This window comes from Cyprinodon tularosa, unplaced genomic scaffold, assembly GCF_016077235.1.
Source record: "Cyprinodon tularosa strain WSP-4 unplaced genomic scaffold, ASM1607723v1 ctg417, whole genome shotgun sequence".
Lineage (NCBI taxonomy): Eukaryota > Metazoa > Chordata > Actinopteri > Cyprinodontiformes > Cyprinodontidae > Cyprinodon > Cyprinodon tularosa.
In genome coordinates this window covers 447,121-473,202 of record NW_024039138.1, presented here as the reverse complement: position 1 = coordinate 473,202, position 26,082 = coordinate 447,121, and the positions used below count along the sequence as shown (strand labels likewise).

Genomic DNA, 26,082 nt, shown 5'->3' with positions numbered 1-26,082 from the left:
TTGAACTAATAAAGTGGGAGAATAAAGATAGAATTGAAGCACAATGAGGAAAAAGTAGTCACTATGTCCTCGAGCAGTCTAAGCCTATAGCAGCATAAAATATAGAGATAGCTCAGGAGAGTTATCCAGAAACGCTTTGTTAGAATAGCCCCTCAGTCAGGACCACATCTACCATTTGCACCTTCACTCAAAGTTTATTTATTTAAAAAAATTAATCAAATAAATGTTTTTCAATTACGTAGTTTTTTTTTTTTCATTTATGAGATCTTGGGTACGGAAGGAAAAAATCTCAAACTGTTCATATGTAATTTAACATTATTACTTTGAATTCACGCATTTTATTTGGAGTCTTCTTGCCACTTTTGGCACTCTTCTTCACTTTGCTTTTGATGTATTCTTATTTGCAAAACAAACTTAAAGAGGCATGAGGGAGTTTTCTAATGATACTGCCACCTGTTGCCAAAACACAGAACTGCAACCCTCTTCTGCTTGTTCTCGTTTTTTTTTCTTTTTTCACCTTACCTGGACTTGCTGTTGGTGTCTGAGTTGAGCTGGATGCCAGTCGCTTCCCAGTATCCACAAAATCCATCTTGAACATACCGCTTCGATGGTTTGCTAGGTTGGACTCATTAAACATGGAAGTGCTTAATGTTACATCCGCCGAACATAGCAGGAATTTACGACCCAAAGTAAATTAAGGAAAATGGGGTACAGGCTTATAGATGCATCAATACTGAACTACTGAGGTGTCCGTCTACTCATCATTCAATGTTTTAGTCCCAAATGGTCAAATAAAATGGCTATTAGATAATATCTTTTTTAAAAACATGCAAAATGCCTCTTTATATTTAAAACTTAAACTTCTGTTCCAAAAAAAAATGGATGGAAATCAATAAACCTTAGAAGAAAAACCCTGTTTAGAGGTTTCCCACTGGAGCAAACTTAGGAACCATAGAGACTCCAATAGATTGGAGTGTATATTCATTTTTGACCCAAAGTTTACTCATTAGTGATCAGAGACACAATTTATTTAATCTGATTCATATATAGATAATTAGCTAAGTCAAAAAGATGTCACCTTGATGATGAGTAAAGATGGTCAAGACACACCCCACAAAAACTGAAACTTTAATAGCGCTCAGTCATTTCTATGGTTTACACAGAAAACAAATGCATGTCACACTTTCAAGTTACCTTTTTTCTAATATAGAATAACACATTTCTTTTTGCATTTCACATTTATGCAGAGCTCTGTCATATAAGATTCAAATGAAACATAAAAGATCCTCCCATCCATTTCCACACCTCTTCTTTCGGATGGTGCGGTTTGCACAGCAAGCTAATGGGCTTTCTCTGACCAGCCGCATGCAAAGACACACATCCGTCACTAATCTGAGCGTGCAAGAGATGTAAAAGTTGGTGCAAAAACCAGGGTCCAATTACCCCGAAGCCACAGGTGTCATCAGACACAGATGCTCCTTATTTTCATAGCAAAACGCAGCAGTTTGTCATTTGAATAGGCAGGCCCTGGTGATATAACCTATCACCGATGCACGAGGCGTCTGTTCTTACACCTTCTCCTTGGCTTTTTTACATGAAGTCTGCAAACGAGCATAACCGCACGCGTGCGACCGCCCTCTGAGGGGCACCTGTTTGAGGTGCGTTTTCTGAACGCTTGTCCCTTTGCGGGATTTCGCTCTCCCTCTACCATCGAGGCCCAAAGAAGTCCTCACAGGGAGTGCAGGCGTGTCACGCAGGGCTGTGCGAGGCGAACACACAATCTGCAGCAAAATGCATCCTCCGGCTTCATAGCTAATTAAGAGTGTATATGCGAGGCTATTCCAGAGAGACTTCCAGAAATAGATCACGGATAGAGCGGGCGGCCGCCTGTTTTACGCTCTTTTAATCCTCCAGAGGGATTTTACATGTTTTCTATTTATTTATCTATTTTTTTTTGTATTTATCTCACATCCAAAAGAATAATTGCATGTTTGTGCTCCTCATATGTCTGTGATCAGAATATATATATGAAACAGGTGCTTGTGGTTACTAAAAATACTCTCCATGCACACAAGCAGACACACATTTCCATTGTGATTTTGCTCCATCTTTCCCCCTCCTTTATTCCCCCCCCCGTCCCTGATGCATCCTCCTCCTCTTCATCCTGCTCCCCCTCATCCTCCGTGTCGCTCTCTGCTTTTTATAGCCATGTCTTCCCAGGACTCAGCAGCTACAAAAGCCTTTTCATGTTGCCACTATAATTACAGCCTACACACACGGACATGCATGCATGCATACACTCACACAGACCCCCCCCCCCACACACACACACGGAATAGGAGCCTCTTTGTGTCTGCATGTGTGTGCAGCGTGCGTGCTCTGCATGTGCCGTTATACACAAAAGGGTGAGCTATTTTTACCTCCCCTCCCCTCTCCTCTCCATCGCCTCCTCATCCCTCACTCCGCCGTCGCTGTTAGCCACATTTGCTATGCCGAGCACAGGCGCTATCAGTCGAGCGCCAACACCACCACCCCCCCCCCCTTCCTCACATACATACATACACACCCCGAACTGACACACAAGCGCTGATGAGCGCTCAGCATCCCTCAGAATCCAAGCTTATCTCAGAGCTCCTCTCCAGTCCAAAGCATCTCTCCCTGCAAAGCGCGCGGCAGCTTCGCTCCCCCCCCCCCACACCATCCCCGCCCCTCGCAGCTCATGGATCAAGCTGCAGCAGCGGTAGCGCCGCGGCACGTGCTCCCAGCTGTTTGGATGACCTGAAGCCTCCCCTTTTTTCCCACTTTCATCATTTTTATTTTTTATTTTTTTGCGCCCTTCTACCAGTCGTCTGGAAGGAGGAGAAAAAAAGCCTCCGTCTCGATGCTACGGACCATATTTGAAGCAGAATGTTCTCTTTCTCCCACAGAGGGAATCCTGGGGAAAGAGCAGCCGCTGGAGGTCCTCAAGACATCGGCGCTCAACCACATCCCAACAGGTTGGACGATCCCTGATCCCTCTGTTTGTGTGCGCGCGCGCATGTGTGTGTGTGTGTGTGTGTTGGGACGTGATTTCACTATGAAGCACATCCTGCATGCAAAAAATATCCCTCTGTTTTTGACTTAAAGGAAAACAGCGGCTGAAACTCTTGAGGATGCTCCGTTCAACCATTCATGGGGGGTAGTTAGAGGAGATTGTGTTTACTCATCTTTTGCTAAATAAACCAAACAAGAAAAAAAAAAAGTGCAGTAATGCTGAATGAATATCTGGAGCCATGCAAAATAAGACGTAGTGTGTTTGCTGCAAGTTCCTGAGTTAGTTTGGGTCTCAGAATGAATAGAAGCAACTTCTCATGCAGCTGAGTTCCCTTTTTTTTAGGGTTTCGATGGTGAATTCTCTGGTTTTCCTAGGAATGAATGATGAAAACTCCAATCAGAATGCACCAGAGGAAAATGAATCCGCTCTCTTCCCCCTCGGAGAGCAGGTTTGTGTTTTCCTCCCACTAGAGGAGAGTCTGATTCATAAAAATGTGGGCTCTCTCTGTACAGCAGCAGACTCACTTCTTCACATGCTGCTGGGGTTGTTTTCTACACGCCTCTGGCTAGGCTGATAAAATATTGAAATCCACCGGAGCGTCCTCATCAAATATTCTGGAAATCTGTTGTCTTGGATACGGGAGTTGCTTTTTTTTTCTTCTTTTTTCCGGGATCGTGTTTTTCCCAAACACAGGCTGGAAAATCTGGCAAGAGCATAGAGAAGAATAAAAAAAAAAAATAGTGAATGGAATTACGTCTTATTTGTATTCTCATTTATGAATTTTGTTTTGTTATAAAAGGCTTAAATTAAAGCAAAACTTCTTGCATTTATAATTTGGTGACAATCAAATACAGAAAATGTGAATGGAGCTGAGAGATGTAAGTGAGGGAAACATTGTCCAGATGGATGTGGGGTTGTACACTTTTAGTAACTGGATACTGCTGGATGAATAGACAGTGGTCTCTTTTTGGAATGCAAAGCTGAGGTCGCTGCACCTGCAGGGAGTTACATGAGTCAAAGCAAACATGAGTTTTGTTTCATTCAAAGCAGCAGCCATTGTTTTTAAGTGCCTTTGCCGCATCAAACGTTCAGCGGGATTTATTTATCGTGGAAAATGAGCTCATGATCGCTTTATTCCAGGTGAACCAGATTCATTCAAAGCAGGAAGTTCAGCGAAAGAAAAAAAAAACAGATTCCAGCCCATGTGCTCTCTGTCCCTTCCTCCTGCGCCAGCCGGGCGGGCAGCGAGGTGTGACATGCTCGATTAAAGCCCCTGCTGCAGAGGCGGAGATGGACCCCTTTCGCCTCCAGGTCGCTCTCATTCCCGTCTCCCTGCTGTTGGACTGCGACGCTGCAGATGCCGTTAAGGCAGCAATACAGTCAGAGCTTGTTTTTTGTATTTTTTGGGTGATTTTAGCTCATGGCAGAGACCTGCATGATCACTGGCTCCACTTGTGCGCTGAAGTTTGATCAGAAACAGATTTTTTTGTTTCGTTTTTCAGCGTTAATCAGGTTTTTACTGCCTGATACCAGTTTTCCTTTCTCACCTTTTTTTTATTTTAAGAAGAAAACAGTTCTGCAGGTTTTTCATATCTTCTATTGAATCCTAATGAGAGATGATCTCAGGATCCAATCAGACATCCCTGCATTATCTGCTATAAATATGTTCAGGGTTTGAGGAGCGCGCCTGAAGGGTTGTAAACAGATTGGTGATTTGCTGAGAAGATGGAGGAGGGAGCTGCTTTTTTTTTTTATGTCTGAATCACCTATAAAGCAGAAGCTCCTCATCGACCTGGAGGAAGCTCCTAAGAAGAGAACAGAAACCAAAACGTGTGGTTTCCCTTCGTCTTTCCTCCGACACGTCTGATCTAAATCGGGCTGCGGATCAAAGAGGATCCTTTATTTAGATTTCTCGGTTTGACAAAACCGAAACTGAACCCGCCTCTTGTCAAATAGGTACATTAATGTGTTGCGCAAGACTCCTGGAAGCTCCCCAGCTCTCTCCCCCGAGACGTTTTCTTTGTTTTGGTTCTGCAGCGAAGGTCCTCATATTATCCTTTATCCTGAAACACATCAGTAAACTGAGGTACGCGTTTGACGTCAGCTGCTTGAAGATGGGGCCAATATCAAAGTAGATCTTTTGTAACTAGCAGCCAGGTTGCTCCCAAGGGGCGAAGGAGGGGTTCTCATTGGCTAATCAAGCTTTTTTTTCTTTTTTCATTCCCAGCCTGGAGCTGCGCCACGCATGGCTAAGTTTGTTTTGGTGTTTAAAGCAGTGGACTCGTTGATAGTCGATCATGCAAAATAAGATTTTCAGCTTAACTTGCATCCTAACTAGCATTTTTAATTCAGTTTTCCCTTCTTTTGGCTGGCTGCTTTAAGATTTTCGCACAGTTTTGGTTAGAGGAAATTACAACAAAAACAATCAGGCAGTTATGTATGCTTTGTAAAACTATTTGAATTGAACCTCAGGGGTTGAAAATAAATAAAAGCGATTCCTGCCTGGGGACATTACGGTTTGAAAGGTAAATACACACCTAAGGATTCAGACAAAAAAGCAGCAGCCAGGTTCTGCTGTATAATAGAAGAGAACATAGCAGTCTGCTGGTCCGTATCAACAAAAAACAAATATATTATGTCCACAGGTGGGTAGACTACCTAAAAATGTAATAAAGTTAAAGAAGCACTACTTCAACACATTTCTATCTACCTAACTAACAGTAAAAAGTAGCCGTCCAATTAATCACTCAAGTAAAAATAAAGAAGTAGTTGGTAAAAAGGCTCATCAAGCACTGAGTAACTGTTTTATTATTTAAAATCACCTAAATCACACAGACCATAATATAAGGTTATAAGATCATGTTTTTGGACTGTGGGAGGAAGCCAGAGTACCTGGAAAGAACCCATGCATGCACATGGAGAACATGCAAACTCCATGCAGAAAGACAGCGGGCCGGGAATCAAACCCGGAACCCTTCTTACTGCAAGGCAACAGTGCGGCAAACTGTTCCACTGTGCAGCTCGAAGTCAAAGTTATTCAGGATGCATGATGGAAAAGGGCAAATGATCTTCACTGACAATATATTCTTCTTTTTGTTTTTTTTTACTGTTTATTACCCGAAACTCCTTGTTGTAAAAGTCTCAGCAGATAAAAGTAACCTTAAAATCAGAAACAAGATTGTTAGTTTGTTTAGTGAAACTTAAACTGTCTGTCTATGTCTGATGTAAATTAGTTCAAAATGCGTCTATTCTGTTAGCAGTAAAGTTAATCACAGCAGGTAGAGTAGCCAAAGATTTTACTTAAAGGTATAGTAGAGGATTTTTTCAAAAGACCCACCCTCTCCACTTAAAAAAACAATTCACATGCACAACCCTGTACCCGCTCCTGAGAGGGAACACCTATTAAATGCGGGCAAGAGCCCATTTCTCCTCATGCACGTTCTCTTTAAAAGTTGCTGTTTGCATCACTCATACAAGCTTACTTTCCAAAAGAAGATTTGCAATTTTTCAACCATGTCAGACTCACCACCTGGAATTGAAAATGGGCAAGAGTACGTACAATCGACAGTTAGGAGGACCATTTATTTTGATGATCCACCCGGAAAAAGAACATCCTCCACTATACCTTTAAGTAAGAGTAGTGAGACTTAGTAAAAAGTATGGTGCAGTAAAACTACTCCTAAAAGTTTATTTTTTATCAAAAAGTTACCCAAAGGTAACTAGTTGGTGCTTAAATCTTATTTTGTTAAAAAGGCGGAAAGAAAGCAGCATTGACATTAAAAGAGATGCAGCGATCCATTGTTTCAGATTGATATCTGATACTGATCCGATTCAACTTTTTATGAATGAACCATACATCTTGCCATGTAAGTGAAGGCTTTAGCTTTGAGATAAACATTGTTTTAAAAAACAGATATAAATGTACTTTATATTATTTATTTAGAAATAAGCAACAAAATGAAAAAGCCGTTCCATGTGCACTGGATTGAATCTCAGATATTAACTCACCGATATCTGATCTAGGTATCGGATCGGTACATCTCTAGACATTAAAGATGAAATTGCTGCATTTTGTCTATTTAGGGAAGGTTACTAGTCAAACGAACCATTATAACAAATCCAAAGAGAAAAGCAAAAAAAAAAAAAAACATAATGGCTAAAAGAACCTCTGTTAACATGGTATAAATTAAAGGGTACAACAGTAAACCTAGAAAACCTGAACAAGCCTTGCAAAAGATAAAAGCAAGAATTACTAAATGAAAAAAAACTTTTTGAACTTCAATTTTCCAACAGATTAGACCAACATTGTCCTCCTCTCCTTTGTAGATCTCTTCTTTTTGTAGATTGTGAGTATAGATTCATAAAACATTTAGGACAAAGTAAAAAAAAAAAAAGTATGTAAATTACAGCCTGATAGATAAAACCCAATCTTTACTACCTCTGTTGCAAAAAATAAAATGTAAATAAAAGCTTTAGTTGTCAAATATTAGGACAAGATAAATGTAGAAACAAAAAATTTTTTTTTTTTTGTAAAGATATCCTCAGCTTGTAAGCATGCTAGATAGTTTGAAAGAGCAGCGCTAGAAGTTGCATGTTCAAATAAATCCTCAATCAGCCCTTCAGAGAGTTAGTTTAGACTTGGCAATGACTCTGAAATGATTCTGGATATGCTTACTTGTAAAAACGACATGGAGAAAGTCCGTTTATGTTTGCAGCTCAACCGCAAAGGCAAGAGAAGAAGATTGAACTTGATTTTCCGGCCATGATTTGGAAACTGCAGCACAGTTGGCTAAACAACCTGCTACTTTTAACACCGTTTTTAGCGTTTTCTTTAACAGTATGCCGGCGGAGACTGAGATGAAGCCAAAAATAGGGAGAGATTACAGGAGAAATGTGCAGCAGCGTGCCGTTTTTTGATAGAAAAGCTTTACCTCGCTTGCTTTTTCTGACAGTTGCATTTAGATGTCAACAAGTTCACGAAACTTTCCATTCAAATTGCCTTTAAACATCTGATTGACAAAAGAATATTGCTGTTAACATAATAGAAGAGGGGGGGAAAAAATAAGATTGATGCTTCAGTATGAAAACATCTGTGGGAAAACTGCCCGGCTCTGTGTCACCTGAACCCACTCTGCGGGTTTATCTGTTTGGAGAATGATGGCAAATTCTTTACCGGGAATTTGAAGCGAGGAAAAGAGGAGGCGGTTATTGTGATTAGAGGTTTGGGATGGGACCTGTTTAAAGTGAGTGGGAAAAGAGAAGCTTGTCAGTGCATTAAAAAGGGATTTCCTCGGCCTTTCGGAGCAGGGAGAGCGGGTTGAGCGAGGAAAAAAAAAAAGAGTAGAAAGGGTGAGGAGACAGAGCAAGAGGGAGTGCTGTGTATGTGAGAGATAGAGAGAGACACGCTGGTTCCAGGAAAAGCTGCAGAATAAACAGGCTGCATGCCTGAGACTGCCCCGTGATGTCACCACTGGGCAAGCTGAGGACGAGGGGAGGAGAAAGAGAGGAGCGAAGGGAGACACCCATCAGGTTAAGACAAGAGTGGAGGACGGCAGAGGCAGAGAGCATGAGGAGAAGTCGGACGAGCAGGAAGGGGAGCATGCTGTCAGTCCCTGTAACAGATTGAAGAAAGAAGAGCGCAGGAGGAGGAAGAAGAAGAAGAAGGGAGGGGTGGGAAGGAAGCGGAGCATTGGTGAGGAGGAGAGGACGAAAAGAGGAGCACTGATGGGTAACGACAGCACTGACTTCTTTCTGTAGCTCCCGCTTTCATCTGGTGAGCAATTAGCGCTGCCAGGTTGGCAGAGATGCCGAGCGAGGTGTGTTTGTGGGTTTGCATGCATCACTGTAGATGAGTGCATCATTCTCAGAGACCCCGAACATTTTGTCCAGGTTCGGGGGGGGCAAAGCAGACTAAGTGAGTTATGGATGAAACCAAAATGCTGCAGCGCTATTTGACAAATGCAGATATTTATTTTCCTTAACCTGTCCTCCTTTTTTTTGTTTTTATCCTACGTTCCTAGCTTCACTAAGTCTATCATTTCTAATTGCTTTGCTTTTAAACTTATCTGACCCAACAGAACTTGAGATGATAAATTGGTTAAGCTGCAGAGTGACTCATGCAGAATCAGGTGAAGCTTTGTTGGGACTTTTTTAGAGATGCACCAACAAACGTGCTGCTTTCTGGAACCTGTCCACCTTAAGCTCTGAACAGTAATCATTGGGGGATGGAAGAAACAAATCTTTCCCTGATAACGGGATTTATCATAAATAAAATCTACCAGGTAGAATCAATATGAGGTAATTTCATTATCAAAAGAATTATAAAAAGAAACTGCATGTCAAGACTTGTCATAAGATATTTCAAGGGGTGACAGACGGAGCAAGACTTAAGCAGACGAGCAAGACAGGAACTTAATCATTTAAATGTCCTTTTATATCTGAAGTTGTAGTTTTATAATAGAAATATGTTATTAAAGAAGGCAGTAAAAAATAGTAAGGTAAATTTGCATATTTTGACTTTTAGGCTCAAAATGTGCTACTTTTTATCTTGAGAATTTTACCCCGTTTACACTACCCTTAAAAAACTGAGCCGAGACCGGTCCGAGCTCAGTAACTGAGATAACTTGTCGTGTGTGAACGGAAACAACCTGAACTGAACCGAGATAGACATAACCGGACCGCGCTAACTGCAGACCAGTTCCCGAGGTGGGTTCGGCTCGGTTTTTTCCTGACTCGGTTCTCTGATAACAAGAGCGCATGAGCAGAACGCGTCATCGCCGACTGGCTGAACATGCCGATTCACACTCCATTCCAGAAAGTCGGCCTCCCAAAAGCCGACTTTCTCAAGTACATCCGCGCAAGGTTGCCGTCTTCGCCTGACCCACCGCAAACACGGAAGTACAGCAATAATAATCAAGCATAACTTTCTGAATGTGACGGGCGCCGCCATTTTGATTTGCTTGATTCCCTCCTCCTTCGTCTTCTTCTTCTTGGGTTTTACGGCGGTTGACAAACAGCGTTTGGTGCATTACCGCCACCAGCTGCTTGAGTCCCTCCTTCAATCCTAGCAGTAATACCGCACATCGTCACTAGGAGGCGAGGAGTCGAGATAACCGAGATAAGTGTGACGTGTGAACGGTCGTCAAAACTGAGCTTGGCCTGGTTACCGATCCAAGCTCGGACCGGTCTCGGCCTGGATCGGTTTTTCAAGGGTAGTGTAAATGGGGCTTTTGACACCTAGGCTCTAGTGGACTGCGCTGATTACACTCCTTTGTAGTGTGGAAGTTGTTATATAGGAAAACACAGAAGTTTAAGATACTATTTAAAAGGAAACTGTCAGGACATGTTTGCAGGTTATTCGGGCTGCGAGAAAGCGAGAGAGAGCAGGACTTCACCAGCTAAGAGTTTCCGCTTTGTCCAACTTTTAACCTCTTCAACCTCTGTCCGTTAGGGAACACGCTGGATTTGGAAATGTTTGCAACCCTTTGAATATCTCAGAGTTAAGGTATATTTAGCTATTTTCAGCTGGGAATATAAATAAACACTGCTTTTGGTAAAGCTAACCGAAGAATCAAAGGGAAATCCAACTATTTCTTGCACACATGGGGGATTTAGAGAAATCCGAAGGGTTGCCGCTTCGGAGTTTTTCAAAAATCCGCCACACATCTACATTCTGTTGATGCATCTCCTTAAAAACAAACATTTTTATCCCCACATGCTAAGTTTTTTTTTTCTTTTTTTTTAAAGAGGAAGGGTATAATTGGTAGTGTCAGCTTTGTACTTTACAGAACGCTTTTATCCTTTGACCCTAAAAGTCATCAGATGAGGCATTGATTCACAGCCTTTAGCTGCAGAGTGACTCATGCAGATTCAGGTGAAGCTAGAACAGCCTGAATGACTCAGAGGTTAAAAAAAAGTTTTCATACAACTCTTCCTTTCTTATAAAGCTTCCTCTTTCTCATCTTTTCCTCACGGGCAAGATCCGAGAGCCGTGTCTTGCAGGCTGCAACAGAGAGTCTCCTTTTCAATTTGTTCAAGCAGCCTACGAGATGTGTTGTTGTAACCCCACCATGTACACACACGGCTGCTGTCCTTTAGGACCTTGTTGCATGTTGTTGCACTGTTCTCCTGCAGCAATAACCGCATGGGGGGGTGTTTCACCTGCTGCACACAGTGAAAGTCGAGCATTTAAGTGAACAGGCGCCATATGGGCTCAACAGTAACAAAGCTGCTTGGATGTGCGTTTACAGTTTGGCAATCTTTCATAGCTACTGCAAGTCTGAGGGGGGAAAGCATCAAGCTGTGAATAAATGCATGAGATATCCCGTGGCAGAAATAGAGAAAGTCTAAGAGTGTGCACGCATGTTGTTGTTGTCATGTTCCGCCACCAATTAGGGCAGCTGTGATGTTTTGTTTGCCGATTTATTAACGGAAAGTATCCCCAGCTCTCGCTCAACTCTCCGCAAACATGTAGGCAAATAATCGGACCAATCGGCTCCTGTTTGTTCAGATTTATTGGTAGGAAGGCGGCCGGATTGGTGGGCTTCCTGAGAAGTGATTTGGGGTCAATGCAGGCTTTGTCAGGTTGTTCGCTGGAGCTCCGTGTGGAAGTGAAGCATCAGTCACAGACGCCAGGAGACCAGTGGAGCAGTTTTTCTTTTTGCTTATCAGGGTTTGGCTTTAAGGTGTTTAAAGGATCTTTGAACTGGTTTTATTTTAACACGTGGTGCACACTTTGAGTTCATTTGCGACACTGATTAAAGATAGGCTTTTTACTTAGAAATGTTAACTGAATGAAAGGAAATATATCAATAGGTTTAATCTTAGTGCTTCATTTATGACTCTGTTATCCATTTATTACCTCAGATTAGATTTTTTTTTGTTTTGTTTTACAAGCTGTTTATCGGAAGCGCTGCTTAAAATAGTCTTGTAATTTACTTCTAATGTATATAATGCCTAAAATTACAGGAGGGGGGAAAAAAAGAGAGAGATTTTGCTAATTAATCAAAATCTCAAAGCTTTAAAAAAAACATCTCTTCTGGGCACTTTCTCGAGGAGGTAGACTAATTAAATACCGCTCTTGAAAAGCTTTCGATTTAATTCCCCTCTCAGCTTCATAACCTTGCAGTTGTGCTAAAAATGAAAACACTTCTACGGTCTACAGAACGAGAGGAACATGTTGCAACCATTTCTTTTTAACCTTGTGCTGTGCTTTGTTTAATTATCCTGTCGCGTTTGTCTTGCTTCGGCGTCAAAAATGCACATCTGAGGATCCAACGTTTGGGGAATATGCTTCACCACATAGACTGAGAATGAACTGGAGCAACAGTCTGCCTAGATCATGCAAAACTCTACTAAAACAGCAAAGCTTTTGTAAAATTCAAAAATTTTCACAGAATTAATCTTGTGGTGCAGTTCATTTTTCCTGACATAAGTAAAGTAAGATATTTAAAAAATTTAGAACATATTATTTAAGGGAAAACCAAAACATTAAGTGTGATTAACCACATTTTTCAACCACATACCCAAGGTTTGATTACTACCTGAGTAATTTGATTACCATATTTTCCGGACTAAAGAGCGCTGAAACTACCTGATCGAAGATCAGGTAGTTTCAGGTAGAATTGAGCGCAAATGAAATGATGCGCAAATTAGCTGATGGCGCATGTGCATAATTTCCGGGTCGTCCTCGATTTTATTTTGTTAAAAATACCTCAATTATGTTTTTCCTCCCCAAAGAGTACAAAAATATAATGTCTTAAAGGTTAATAATGTATTTCTTGAGAAAATTAATGCCTTAAAATCCTTTCTTTTATCAGTCGTCTGTGCCCAATCTGCACCGGAAATGGGATCCTACGCTACTTCCGGGAGCTAACTTTTTTGGCTTTGGATTTAAACATAAATGTAGTGTTTTCGAGTTTTACGTTTTCATTTCATTTTAACCTTATGCTATATAGTGCGTAATCTAAAGAAAGAACCAACTAAAATGCAGATAAACATGCTTTAATCATATTTCGCCGGACTGCTCTGAGCATGTCCCATGATGACGTCAGAGAAGCACTTTAACAAATAAAAATTGTCTCACAAAACTCAAAAAACATTTTTTTACAGATGTTTATTACTCTTCTTTAATGAGCTAAGGATATAAATAAGTAGTTTTAGTACCATAATTACATTATTTATGGACACCCGGGTGTGTATCTGTTCGCGCATGCGCAGAACGGATAATGCTTCCAGGACGGATCGGGTTGTGACACCGCACTATAAGCCACCTCCACAAAGTTTTTTGAAAAAACTGGAAACGTACATATATAAGCCACACCGGGCTTTAAGCTGCAACCTGTAGGGGGAGCTCTACTTACAGCCCCTATAGAAGAGAATAAGAAGAATGCTAGCTCCTGTTAGCTTGTTTTCGCAGCAGTAATGGCTTCTAATGAAAGATGAGACGAGTTGAGCCCAGTCTCTTCATTGGTTCGACACATTTAATGTGGCAAATAAATGTCAAAATGTGTGATTTCTGGACATTTGTTTTCTGTCAAAACTGCTGCTAGCATGTTCTTGTGCTAACTGAAAATTAGCCCCTTATTCTTTCATTTCCAACTTTGACTTCCCCTTCTGGCAGTTAGGAAAAAATCCACAAAAAAGCTGGACCTTCTTATAAGCCGCATGGTTCAAAGCGTGGGGCTTATTGTCCGGAAAATATGTTAGCTTTGAATACAACTTTTAATACTACTACTAGGTCAATAAATATGATTAAATAGAACCCGTTTGACAACACAAAGTAGGCCAAAATGCCTTTTAGTTGATTTAGTCAGTGTGTTATTATGTTAGTTTTATCCATCTTAAACAGTGATTTAGTTGAACTCAGATGGATGTAATTAAACAATGCTTCGTTGAGCTGACTGTCCTACATCTCTAACACCATGTTGGATGTTTTGGCTTGTTTGAAAACTACAAGGTCCGCTGCCCTCATCTTTTGCCCTTCTCCCCTCCTCTGCAGTGGACATCAACTCTGCGCTGCCCCTGCGTCTCCCTCCCGCTGCCATCCCCATGGACCTGCGCGTGGACCACCACCACCACCAGCAGCAGCAGGTGTCCTCGCTGTCCCCTCCGGGCCAGCATTCGCCCAGTCCTCTGGGAGGGTCGGGCGGGGGCGGCGGCGGCGTGGTGGCGGCCTCAGTGCGCGAGCAGCAGCTGCAGCAGGAGCTGCTGTCCTTGAAGCAGAAGCAGCAGATCCAGAGGCAGATCCTCATCGCCGAGTTCCAGCGGCAGCACGAGCAGCTGTCCCGCCAGCATGAGGCCCAGCTCCAGGAGCACATTAAGGTACATCATTTACCATTAGGATTATTTATAGAGGATCATTAAGGAGGGTTTCCCCCCTCTGTTGCTTTCAACACAGTTTGTTCATCTGCGGCTGCAAAAATAACGCCAAATTTAATGGAATTCATTGAAAATATGCAAAGCAAGAGCGTATAGATTTTTGAATTAGTCCAATTATTCCACCTAAACCAGCAGGCTTGTACAACCGTCCCTATTTAAGTCTCTTCCAAACCGAATGAAGACAGCTCTTAATTTATTCAGCCTCGAGAGTCTTCGATAACAGACTGAACTCAGCAGCAAAGAGTCGCCTCATCAGCTTTAAATGGCTTCAGTTTGAGCAGAGAGCGAGAGCACAGACAGAAAGCCACTTTAGCTTCATAGTCTTTAATGCCGTGGATATATGAGAGTAATATAGATATGCGTCTGTTTTCAGAGAAGGTGTGAAAAATGGATGTTTTAAAGTTTACTTTGAATAGCTAGATGATTAAAAACCTAAAGGTGGAATCAATTAGAACAGAACAGCTCTTAGAATCAAGTCAGTGTTATTCCTTTTAACCTTATCAAACATCTCATGGTGGGATAACTTGTTTCCTAATGTGGTTTGATTGTTTAGTTGGATTTTTATGTCATTTATTTATGTATATGTTGTGAAAAATCTATAAATCATTGAGTTTTTTTTCCTATCTAAGGATTTACTTGTGTAGAAAAGAGAGATTCTGTCTGTCTTTCTTCCTGTCTGTGACTCACCGATCTCTTGCTTTTTCTTCCTTACTTCCTGTTTTTATCTTTAACATCCTTCTTTCACTTACTCATCCTGTATTCTTTCAGTTCTTCCAAATTTCCTTTTCTCTTTGTAGTTTCTCTTTTTTTTCTTTGCTGACTTCTCTTATACTGCTAAATTTACGCATCTTCTGTTTCTTAATATAGATTTGAATAAGTTTTGTTTGAAAAAAAAAGACAAAAAATAATTGATAAACACCAATTCCCTTTGATTTAACAATATTTTTTATGATGTTTTGTGTCACCAAAATTTGTCAAATCACAGTGAATATTAAATATAAGTTGTATTTGACTGAAGGGTTTTTGACCTGATGAGTTTTCCAAAACTTCTTCAGAAACAATTTTTTGAACTATAGTTTTTTTTAACAATATTTATGCAAACTGAGAGTTTGTTTTTGATTTTAGTTTGAAATAAAGACAAAAAAAAGTTGCAGATGCACCTTTAAACACAGCAAGACGCGTTGATAAACTTAAAAACTGTAAAGCGTCCAAATAAGATGTTCTTTGATCTTTCACCTTGTGAAGAGTGCTTTTCTTTAATGACTATTGCCTTATTAATCAAACATTTACCAAATTGTGCTTCTTTAATAATATATAAACATTTTTGTCACTATAAATGTGAGGAAAAACCAAAAAGTATAAGACGCATTGGCTGTTTTCTTCTGTTAATTTCCTAACCTTCCACACTTTTAAGTTTATTTGCCAAATGCTGCTTCTTTCATTTTGTGTTGTGATGCTTTGGTAAATGAGTGATGCCAGCTAAAGGGTCCTCTTGGCTTGTGGTTGAGCGGCAGGACCACTCAGATGTTAGTGACGCACAGCTTCGGCGTGGAGCTCCCAGCCTCAATCACCTCTATTCACAGCCTCTTGTATACACATATAAACACACACCGGTGTGCACAGAATTGCCTTAGAAAACATGAAAATATACACATCCTCTTAAATTTCAACACACACGCTGTCAAAGCCAGGCCCAGTTTGCATAGAGTTGAGCTGAGTACACACGGCTGAGGGTAAACATTTGCATGCACTCACTCGTTTGCATGTCTGCAGCTTCCTGCATGCAGAGGGCAGGGAAATCTCATTAAAAGAGTTGTTCAAATTGTATTTTAGAAGGGAGAGGAAAAAAAATGTACACACCTCTCGCCAGCTGAGCCACAAGGGGTTTTAGGTGTGTAAGTATCTGTGTGCATGTGGGCGAGGAGGTCACTTTAAGCCTCCCCACTCGCTAAAACCCCCTCTCCCAACGTCGGTTTAAAGGCAAGAAGAGATCCGAAGCAAGTGGTCCGGAGAGCTCCCTTTCCTTGTTTGACCTAAGCCACAAATTTATTCACAACCTCATTTTTGGGGGTCCCTTACCATAAACACGAGCTCATGTACCTGCTGCGGAATGCCCATAAAAAGAAGCTGAATGTGTGGCGTTGCTTTTAACTGATCAAATATTGGTCATTAGGTGTGATAGGTAAGGTGATCTCATCCCACAAAAGAAAAGAAACCAACAAATGAAGGCTTTTGAGTGGCCTAGTCAAAGTTTGAACCTGTGTGTCCAACCTTTCAATCTTGCTTAATACATTCTGCATAAAACACTGCACCATCTTCACCAGAAAGCCTATTTTTAGTTATCCCAAACATTTTATGGTTGTTGTTGCTGCCATTTAATATTTTTATGGAACAATTGCCTTTTTTTTTACACAAGGTAATGCTGGTTTTAACTACTTTTTTACCATTGCTAAACCAAATCAGTTCAAGTTCTTCTAAGCTATCTTTATAGCTATGCTGCTATAGGCTTAGACTGCTGGAGGACATATTGACCACTTTTCATCCTTCATTCTATCACTAGAATGGAGGTGAATGATGAAAAGTATATAGAAATTAACTTGAGTTGAATTGAACTGAAATAAGGGAATCTCTATGGGAGCGAAAACATTATAGCAACCTGCTGTTTATTGCAAAAGCCAATTTCAGTGCCAGTCGTGATTATATTCGCAATGACTCACAGCGAGGGTCTCTGCCTGGTTTTTAAGGACCTTTGTGCGTGATGAGGAGGAGGCATTTGTGGGAACATTTTAGCTTCTGTAGCCGATTTTATTCCTGACCTTTGGTTGCAGGACAGGCTGCCAGGCCGCAGATGGGTTTTTAGCGGGAAAAAATGACTAGATTTACATCTAGAGCATTGAGCAGATGCTCCTCCGTCTTTTTAAAAAGAATTTACAGGGCGAAGGGGAAGTAAGCAGATTGGATTATGTGTTTTGCTAAAGCCTTGTTCCCATTTAAATTGCTTATATTTGTTTAAAGAGTAAAGCTTTTGGCCTGAGGTTTTTTTTTTTAAGGAATGGCAGAGGTTTAATTTTATGGCTTTGAGCAGCTGTCAGAGTTATTTACTTCAGATGGCAACTAAGAAAGAGCAGAAATTGAATGAATATACTTTCTTTAGAGCAGGAAAGGCAGCAAATTGAATCTGTTTTGAGGGGGAACTCAAATGAGGGCGTCATATTAGGCAGCTGAGAGGTGTTATGAAGCTGTGAAATAAAGTTATTTTTTTTTTTCATTATTTCTAATGACAAGACTCCCCAATGTTTTTTCATTGTACAGCAGCAGCAAGAGCTCCTGGCCTTGAAGCACCAGCAGGAGCTCCTGGAGCACCAGAGGAAGATGGAGAACCACCGTCTGGAGCAGGAGCTGGAGAAGCAACAAAGGGAGCAGAAGCTGCAGCTGCTGAAGAACAAGGAGCGGGGCCAGGAGAGTAAGTGGCTTAGAGTCGTAGGGAAGTCATATTTAAATGTTGAATCATTCTGGCTTAAACATGTATATAAATGTAAATATTTGGTTATTTTGGTCTCTTCTGACCATATGACTTTCTCCCATGACTCCTATGGATCATTCAAATCATTCTGGCTTAAACAAACGTATATAAATGTACTCTTTATCAGACCATACTGTCCCAAAAGTTAGAAAATTTCTATTTAAAAAAAAAGCAACCCTGTCTTAAAATCTGTGTTGTTTTTTTCGTTATTTTATGCAGGCCAGTTAGTTATATGTCACTATAACCTCAAACTTGAATGGGCTTCACTGTGACTTTATTCCCTGTACAAAGCATTGCAAAATTGTCAAGTTGAAAGAGAATAAGATAATTTTTTACAGTCCCTTGGTAAAAATATGCAGTGACCCCCTTCCCCTTTGACTCCAATGCTATTAAGTAAAATTCCACGTAACCAATAACCAACATAAGCAACCTAATCAGTAAATAAAATCTGTTTAAAAATTAAGATTCTTTGCATTTTTTGAACAAATAAATAAATAAAAATTTACATTTGCTAAAAAAAAAAAAATGTAAATCTTTTTTAAACTGATGCTTTTGTCTTTTATTAACCACTCTTTTAGCATTTATTGTTATTCTATAGTAGTTTGGACCACAAATATCCAATGACTTTTACTCAAAAATCAGACTACCTATAAAATATAAATACAATATTTCTCTGTAAAATTTGTTTTATTTTTATCACATTTTTATGACCCAAAAGTATTTTTACTCTTGGGTCATATTTACTGCTTTGTGCCTATGTGGCAAAAAGCTTGGATAGTGCTCTGTTAATTTTAATTTGTTAGAACGGCCTAGTCAAAGTCAAAATCTGCATTAAAATAAACAAAACACTTACAGCTGTAAGTGTTTTCTACAAGGTACTGACTGAGGTGAACAAAAGTACAAATTAAGTTTTAAAATTTTGGGTTTATTCTACAATGGGTTAAAGAAAACCAAACCATCGCAATTTCGATTTTTGCCTGGATGGCAAAATGTGTAAATATTCAGATTAAAGCATCTTTCGGTGCTACAGAGGCCCTATTCAAAGCCTGTGATCTACACCCAAATGACCAAAATGTGGGAGAATTCAAGACATCACCAGAATTTATTCAAAATACCTTCCAGGTTATGGTTGTAAGGTGACGAAACTAGCAAAGCTTTAGGAAATATGAACACTTTTTCACGGCACAGCACGTGAAAAAAATGTTAGCATCTGTAGGAGAAACTACGGCAAAAGATTTGACACCTCTCATTATAGATTCTGTCTTTTAACAGGAAAATAAGCAAAACAAACAAAACTAGACACTTCAACAGCTAAATAGCTCCATAAATAGTTTTCCATGTCAAACAGGCATCAGGCAGCTCGTTCACATCTGCCAGGCTCAGTAAGAGCTCCCCATTCAAACAGCTCCAAGGTTGAAATAACTGTTGTGTTTGCTTCATATGTGTTTCCATTTCACTTGGAGAGCCGGCCTATTTGCAGCGGTGAACGAGCCGTAATAGCCCGGTGGCCTTGGCTCAGGCCAGGCTGAGCTATTACCACTGTACCACTCTCTCTCAACAAGTTCATTGAAAGAAAGTGGACTGGAGTCCTTGAGAGTGGTTTCACACACTGTATGGAAAATGTTAGGGCAAACAAGGAGTCAGAGGGTTGCAGTGTTTACTCCCTTGTATCTGTACTAGTGTGATATTTGGTGTTGGTGCTGGCAGAATTTTCAGATCAGTTTGGCATCCTTTTTTTTTTTTTTACGTCCTTTTTTCCTGCACCAACTATTCATTTGAAGGGCGGTAAATTATCACACTCTATGCAGATGATCATTTGTTTGTCAGTACATCCTTGCATGTCATATCTAAATGACTTTTATAGCAAGTTTTTAAACAATTAGATCAGAGCTTGCATTTAAGATTTCTCTTTTAAACTTAAGGGGACAAAAAAGGAATTTTTTTTTAAATATATAAATTTTAGCTTATATTATGTTCCAACATATGGTGGCTTTTAAGTGGTTCAGAATCATGAATTCAAATACTACAAATTTTATTTAATACAGTTGCAAACATAAAGTAATGCATAATTATGATGTAAAATTATACTTGATATTTAAATGTTTTTTTCAGTTAAAATCTGAAAAATTAGCCATGCAATTATATTCTTCCCTTCCAAATCGATACTGATCCAAATTTCTTTGCCAAATAGTGCAAGATCAGTCAGAACATCACTAAACATTTGATATATCAAGTATAAAATATTTTGTGTTATATATCCAGTGTTAAAACCCCCCAAAATACATAAAACTTTGTGATTTTGTGTCTTTCAAACTAATAAATATTGAGAATATATATATTTTTTTTTTTTTGTTTTTTTTTACTTGAGCTGAGGGATGAATGTAAATCATATGTTAGGTTTGTTGTTTATTTTGAGGTTAAATTTTCTGTTTTCCGATGTACATCAGGTGCTGTTGCCAGCACCGAGGTGAAAATGCGCCTGCAGGAGTTCGTCTTGAACAAAAAGAAGGCGCTGGCCCAGCGGAGCCTCAATCAAGGAGGTCTCCCCAACGATGCTCCCTACTGGTACCGGTAAGTTGAACTTAGATCAACTCAGCTTTTAAACCACAGGGGGAAAAAAAGCTAAACACGACACTAAATAATGACGCAGTAGATTGCGTTTTTAACCTGTCGCCATGCTTCCTGTCCTCCTGCCCACTCTGTTTGAGTTTAACTGAATGACAGAGGAGAGCAAACAAACACGCAGGCATAAAGGTGAGAGGAGGATATTGGATGCTGATGATAGCAGCTCTTGTTTGAAAGTCCTTGAGGTTAATTATAATACCAGTGGAGCTCTTTTACAGGTGTGCACACTTGCTAATTCAGATTTGTTTGTTATACGTTTTGTTTCTCACACGATGGAGTGGGCATTAATACAGCAAGGTGATGTTGACTGACACATTTGTTATGTAGGCACACACAGTACGTCAGTAGAAACCAGCTGAATGAAATGCCAGTGAGTAATTTCACTGCATATTTAGTTTGTGCTCGTTTTACAAAATAAAAGCACAGGTGAAAGGTGATTTTTTTTCATCTCCCTGTTATTGCTGTTTCCTTTTTTTGTTTGTTTGTTTTTTATTTTTGTCTGTAGTCTTGAACCTTATTGTGTTTGTGTTAGATTCTAACACATGCACAGTTGGCTGAACTGAAGTGAAGAAGTATTACATTTGAAATTAAAATAAGAGCTTTCAGATCTGCCTTTGGGGGAATCTTCACATGTTTTTTTCATTTGAAAGGGAATACATTTTTCATTGAAAAAATGATGTTTAGATTATTGAATTATGTTTTTCTATGCTTGTAAGCAATAAGTAAGTAAAGATTAACTATACTTTAAAGGTCTTTGATATTATTTTATATTTTTAGAGTGGTTATCAAGTTGGTAATACTCTAATAAGATTTGAAGACCCACAGGGCTCTGTTTTGGGATCTGTGGTTTTTGAAATTTTATTTCCTCTTCTCTGATTAAAGCTTTGAGTTTTAGATTTGAAATGATGATCTCTTTATGATCTTGTTTTAAAAATATTATAATAAAGTTAATGAATAACAAACAGATTCCAACCAACAAAGAATAAATAATGTTAACTTTGTTGTAGGATCTAGTAAAACGCCCACAAGCGTCGACTTTCTACAGCTCAGACTAATACCGTGTCTGTGTATTTCTGCCTCTTCTTCAAACTTAAATATAAATTTCTCCACTCTTTGGACTCACCCTCCCACTAAGTTCTGGAAGAGACGACTGTGTATCCTCTTGTCAGGAACATGCATTTGGGCCAAAGCCAAATGTGGCTTAAGTTTTCCTGCAAACAGCACTTTGTACTGTAGGAAGCGAGCAGATGGCGACACATGTCTGCCTTCTTGCCAAGCGATTTGCATGATGCCTTAATCATTTAGGCCCATGAGATCCATGAAGATCGTTTCTTTTTTTTCTTTTTTTTAAGGCGTCAATGTTTGTTTAGCGTTTTTTTTCATCTGATTTTTTTTGTGTTGCCGTTTCTCTTTTTTATCCTGCAGAAAAACTCAGCATAGCTCCTTGGACCAGAGCTCGCCTCCACAAACCGGAGTGTCCACCTACAATCACCCCGTGCTGGGCGTCTACAACCCCCGGGATGACTTCCCCCTGCGGAAGACTGGTGCGTTTTTTTTTCAAACTGATAGTTTTACTGCTGGAGGCTGATGAATCTGTATGCTTAAACAGATTCTTTTTTATTTTAACTGTTATGGCCAGAAGCTGCAGTGCAGACTTTTGTCTGGCATATTTTAATCACATCCACATTAGACTGTCAGGGTCTCCCAGCATCCCCCACATGAGCGTGTTAAAGAGTTAGTGTAGGTGGTAATGGAGCACAACAGAGTTAGAGTTAAGTGAAGAGGAGAATCATGATTTTTTTTTCTATTAAAATCTTTTTGTTTTTCTTTGCCTGCAAGGATTCTTTCAGACTAAATGTTTTTTGGAAAAGATTTATCAATCTGGAGCTTGATACTTTAGTGGATCTCTGATCTTTATGTTTTTACATAAACTTTTCAGAACAGAATTAGAATTTCTGGGGTATGTTGGGAGGATCTGCTGTGGTGTAATGGCTATGATGTGAGGTTCTGAAGGGCTTAGTTCTTGGACCTGAGGGTTATAAAATATCTCTGCCTTTTTCCCTATATTTTCCCTGTATTAGAGTCTATATTTTTTTATTTCTCTTTGAGCACTCTTTAGTAAAAGTACACTTATAAAGCTTTTCCTACTGTTTCCTAATTTGCTGTATTTAATTTTCTTGTCATCGTTTATCTTAACCTTAATGCATGCTGACTACTAAAGCTTACATTTTCCAATTGATAATTGCCCCGCCTCCCCCAAAAAAAACCCAATTAAAAAAGAAAAGTAAATATAAAAAAAAGTTTTTAAAAAATCATCTTCTTTTGATAACTGACCCATTGCTCACTGATTAGCCATGCTTTTCTTTTAAGATCAACAATGATGCAAAAAATCAGTCGGTAACAAGTTTTTGCTTGAGGCTAACCAGCAACCAACTGGTCAGAAGTTAAAAAGTCTGATTTCTTTCAGGCTCATTTAATGTGCCTTCACTTTTGATGCTGTTTGTTTCAAGATTAGCATAAATCACATAGTTAAACACATTTTCTTCATTGTAATATTTTCTATTGGATGAAAATATGCCTCTTCTTTTGAGAAACCTCAAACCTCTTTTGTTAAATTAAAAACCATCTCTTACATTTAGTTGAAACAAATACAAAAAAAATTGTAGTTCTTAAACAAAAAAAAGAAAACTGACAAGAAATTCTTTAAAAAATACACAAAAATTGCATTTCTTCACCATTACACTGCAAAAAACGATCTAGAAATATGTATATACTTAAATTAAGTGTATTTACCCTTAATTTAAATAGGTAAATAAGATGGTTTGCATATGGATTGATTTTTTATTACTCTTAAAATAAGATAATTAGATAATATGCACTTGAAATAAGAAAAGGGTGGAAATCAGACTACATTTTTCTGATGCTGTTTGATTTTTTTTCTTGTAGTACTCTGCAGGAAAAACATTCTGTAATTCTTTAGATTATTTGTATAGTTAATTATCTTTTCTTGCATTTAAAACGCAGAGCTGAAGTTTTAACAGCAGGCTGTAGCAGTAGTGTTGCATTGAGGTGCGTGTTTTTTAGCCAAATCCCGTTAGATCCGTATAAAGCAGCTAAAACACCCCATAATGCCCCGCTGGAAAAAAGATTTGCCCGTGGCTCACGGTCTTACATCTTTCAGACACAGAGCAAAACCAGCTGTTTTCCGTGTTTCTTTGTTCCCTGTGTTTATAAGTGCAGCTTTGTGTAAATCGTGGACGGCGTGCTGCGGCGGTGTAGCTGTGAAGCGGCGGTCATCTTACAGTGCAATTATTCACTTAGCGCAGCGGCAGGCGTATGCAGCCAGGCCCTGAAGACTCCAAGGCTTTGAGCCGCTGGCTACGACGGCGGGTAGACCACAGTTGACACTGGCCCACACATCCACATTCCAACCAGGGAGAGCAGAGGAGAAGGGGAAAAAAATGTGAGAGTAAAAAAGAAGGAAGGGAAAGTAGGCACTGACACTGACTATTTTCTGGGGCAGGTAGGTTGGAGGTCTCTTTTCAGCAGCAGTGAAAGGGAAGATTATAGCACAGAAAACAAAAGCTTTTGAGGTTGATTTGGAATAAATCATGCGGCACAATGATCTCATAAAATAAATCTGCTCTATGAGGGAAAAAAAACTAGGCGAAAAAGATCGTCATATAGTGCCACTGGATTTTTATAATGCCATGGATTGTGCTCTGTTGCCGGGAGTGAAGAGAACCTGTGCCACCCTGATATTTGCCAACAGCGATGACGTGCTTTGTGGAGTTTACTTATGGTAATCCCAGCTCGGGATAGTTTAGAGGCCCCTCCTTTTATATCAGTGCCAGGTTGTAAAGTCAGATACTGAAAGCCAGGACTTCCAGTGACGGTTGAAAAAACAAAAAACGAAAAAGGAACATCCTCCATTCTGTGTTTTCGGACAATGTCTGCACTAAAAACAAGACTGGCTGTAAATGTTTTATGATCAGTCATGTGGCTTTTAAAGTTGTCTCCACTGAAAATGCCACCAGAGAATACCAGCGACTGAGTCGGAACAAACTTATTTTTGCGTGACAAGAAGGGGGCTTCTAAAGAAAATCGACAGTATCATCCAGATAGAGGCCTAGAGCCATTAACCTTTCCTACATATCACACAGCGAGGGGTGAGAGAGCATCCCATGAATAATGCCCTGTGTGCTTACACACACAGAGATGCCTCAGAGAGACGTAGCAGGGCTGGAAAAGCGTGAGGCCCTCAGACTCACAGTGCTCTTTGATAGAAGCAGAGCTAAGCAGGCTGCACCCGGCACAGCAAGCATGAGTTGTAGGACTTCTTCTACTCTGCTAATATTGCACAAAGTTTCTCCAATCCTATATGTACGCGCCGGCCATGCACTGTTGCCCCAAAAAATGAAAAGCATCAAGCTCCACTATAATTGAAGGACACCTTCCTTCTGAATGTACAGCTTTCCGGAGCCCATTGGGACCGGATCGCAACAATGGCCAGCTTGTCAATGGAGTTATATAATATAGAAAGGCCCTTCTAATAAAGGTCATGGTAAGGAAGCAACTTGCGATCACTGGTCCTGAATGTTAAACATAAAAAAACATAGTTTGTAGATATTATGTTGGAAATAAATGCAGATCCAATCCAAATAATCCAATTAATTAAAAAAATAAATAAAACACGGCTAAATCAGACAGTCACTAATAAATCCAACAAAAATCCACATCATTAGTAAATTCAGCTCCATTAACATTAATAGCTCAGTCCAGGAAAAATGGTAAAACTAAGGCCCCGTCCACACGAAGTCAAAACGAACACGAAACGCTAATATTTTCCAGAACGTTTGTCTTAAAGATGGAGACGTAAAATAAATGTGATCGACCACATGAATGCATGAAAACGCTGCAAAATGTATGCCAGGCCTGTAAGTGGCGCTGTGGTGCCAAAGCAAAAATAGGCGAAAACAGGCAACGAAATGTTGGACATGCGCAGTAATATTTATACAACAACCAAACCGGAAAACCCCTGCGGGTCCATTTTCGTGGTTCAGTCAAATTCAGGTGCTGAACTATGTCGTCGATATTGCTCTGTTCTTCCTGGAGATATTCCAGAAGAAGAAGATTCTGTTGTAACACTACCCTCTGAAAACCGAACCGTGTGAAAAAGGAAAACATTTTTTAAAGCTAGCCTTAGCCCAAGACTCAATGGCTTAGGATTACTTTCTTTATGAGATAAAAACTAAGAGTGACAGTTTCTATTATCAGCTGTATTTCATAGGTTGCGTCAAGGAAAGAGATTTGGCTAAATATAAGAGAACTGCACTTTCTAAGGTAAAAAGAAATAAAATATTAGAGCCAAGTTATATGGAGGAGTAGATCAATTTACTAACAAGATAGACCCAAACTAAAAGAAGAAGCATGGTGTAGTAGCTCCACTAGGGGTGGGTATTGCCAAAGAAGTCACGATTAGATTCGAATCACGATTCACAGGCCACGATGCGATTCTATC

At 39.8% G+C, this 26,082-nt stretch overlaps 1 protein-coding gene across 6 annotated transcripts in view; it reads left to right on the top strand.

Annotated features, from left to right (window-relative positions):
* LOC119792287 (histone deacetylase 4-like) overlaps positions 1 to 26,082 on the top strand; it is a 91,994-nt gene that overhangs the window by 37,718 nt on the left and 28,194 nt on the right. For 3 of the 6 annotated variants that reach the window (XM_038298867.1, XM_038298866.1, XM_038298868.1), the window contains exons 3-7: positions 2,928 to 2,996; positions 14,034 to 14,356; positions 17,726 to 17,876; positions 20,384 to 20,507; positions 21,987 to 22,105. In XM_038298867.1, coding sequence (XP_038154795.1) covers positions 2,928 to 2,996; positions 14,034 to 14,356; positions 17,726 to 17,876; positions 20,384 to 20,507; positions 21,987 to 22,105 — 786 coding nt within the window. Of the gene's footprint in view, positions 1 to 2,866; positions 2,997 to 7,630; positions 8,763 to 14,033; positions 14,357 to 17,725; positions 17,877 to 20,383; positions 20,508 to 21,986; positions 22,106 to 26,082 lie in introns of those variants that run through there. The other 3 variants (XM_038298865.1, XM_038298871.1, XM_038298869.1) reach the window with 3 other exon arrangements.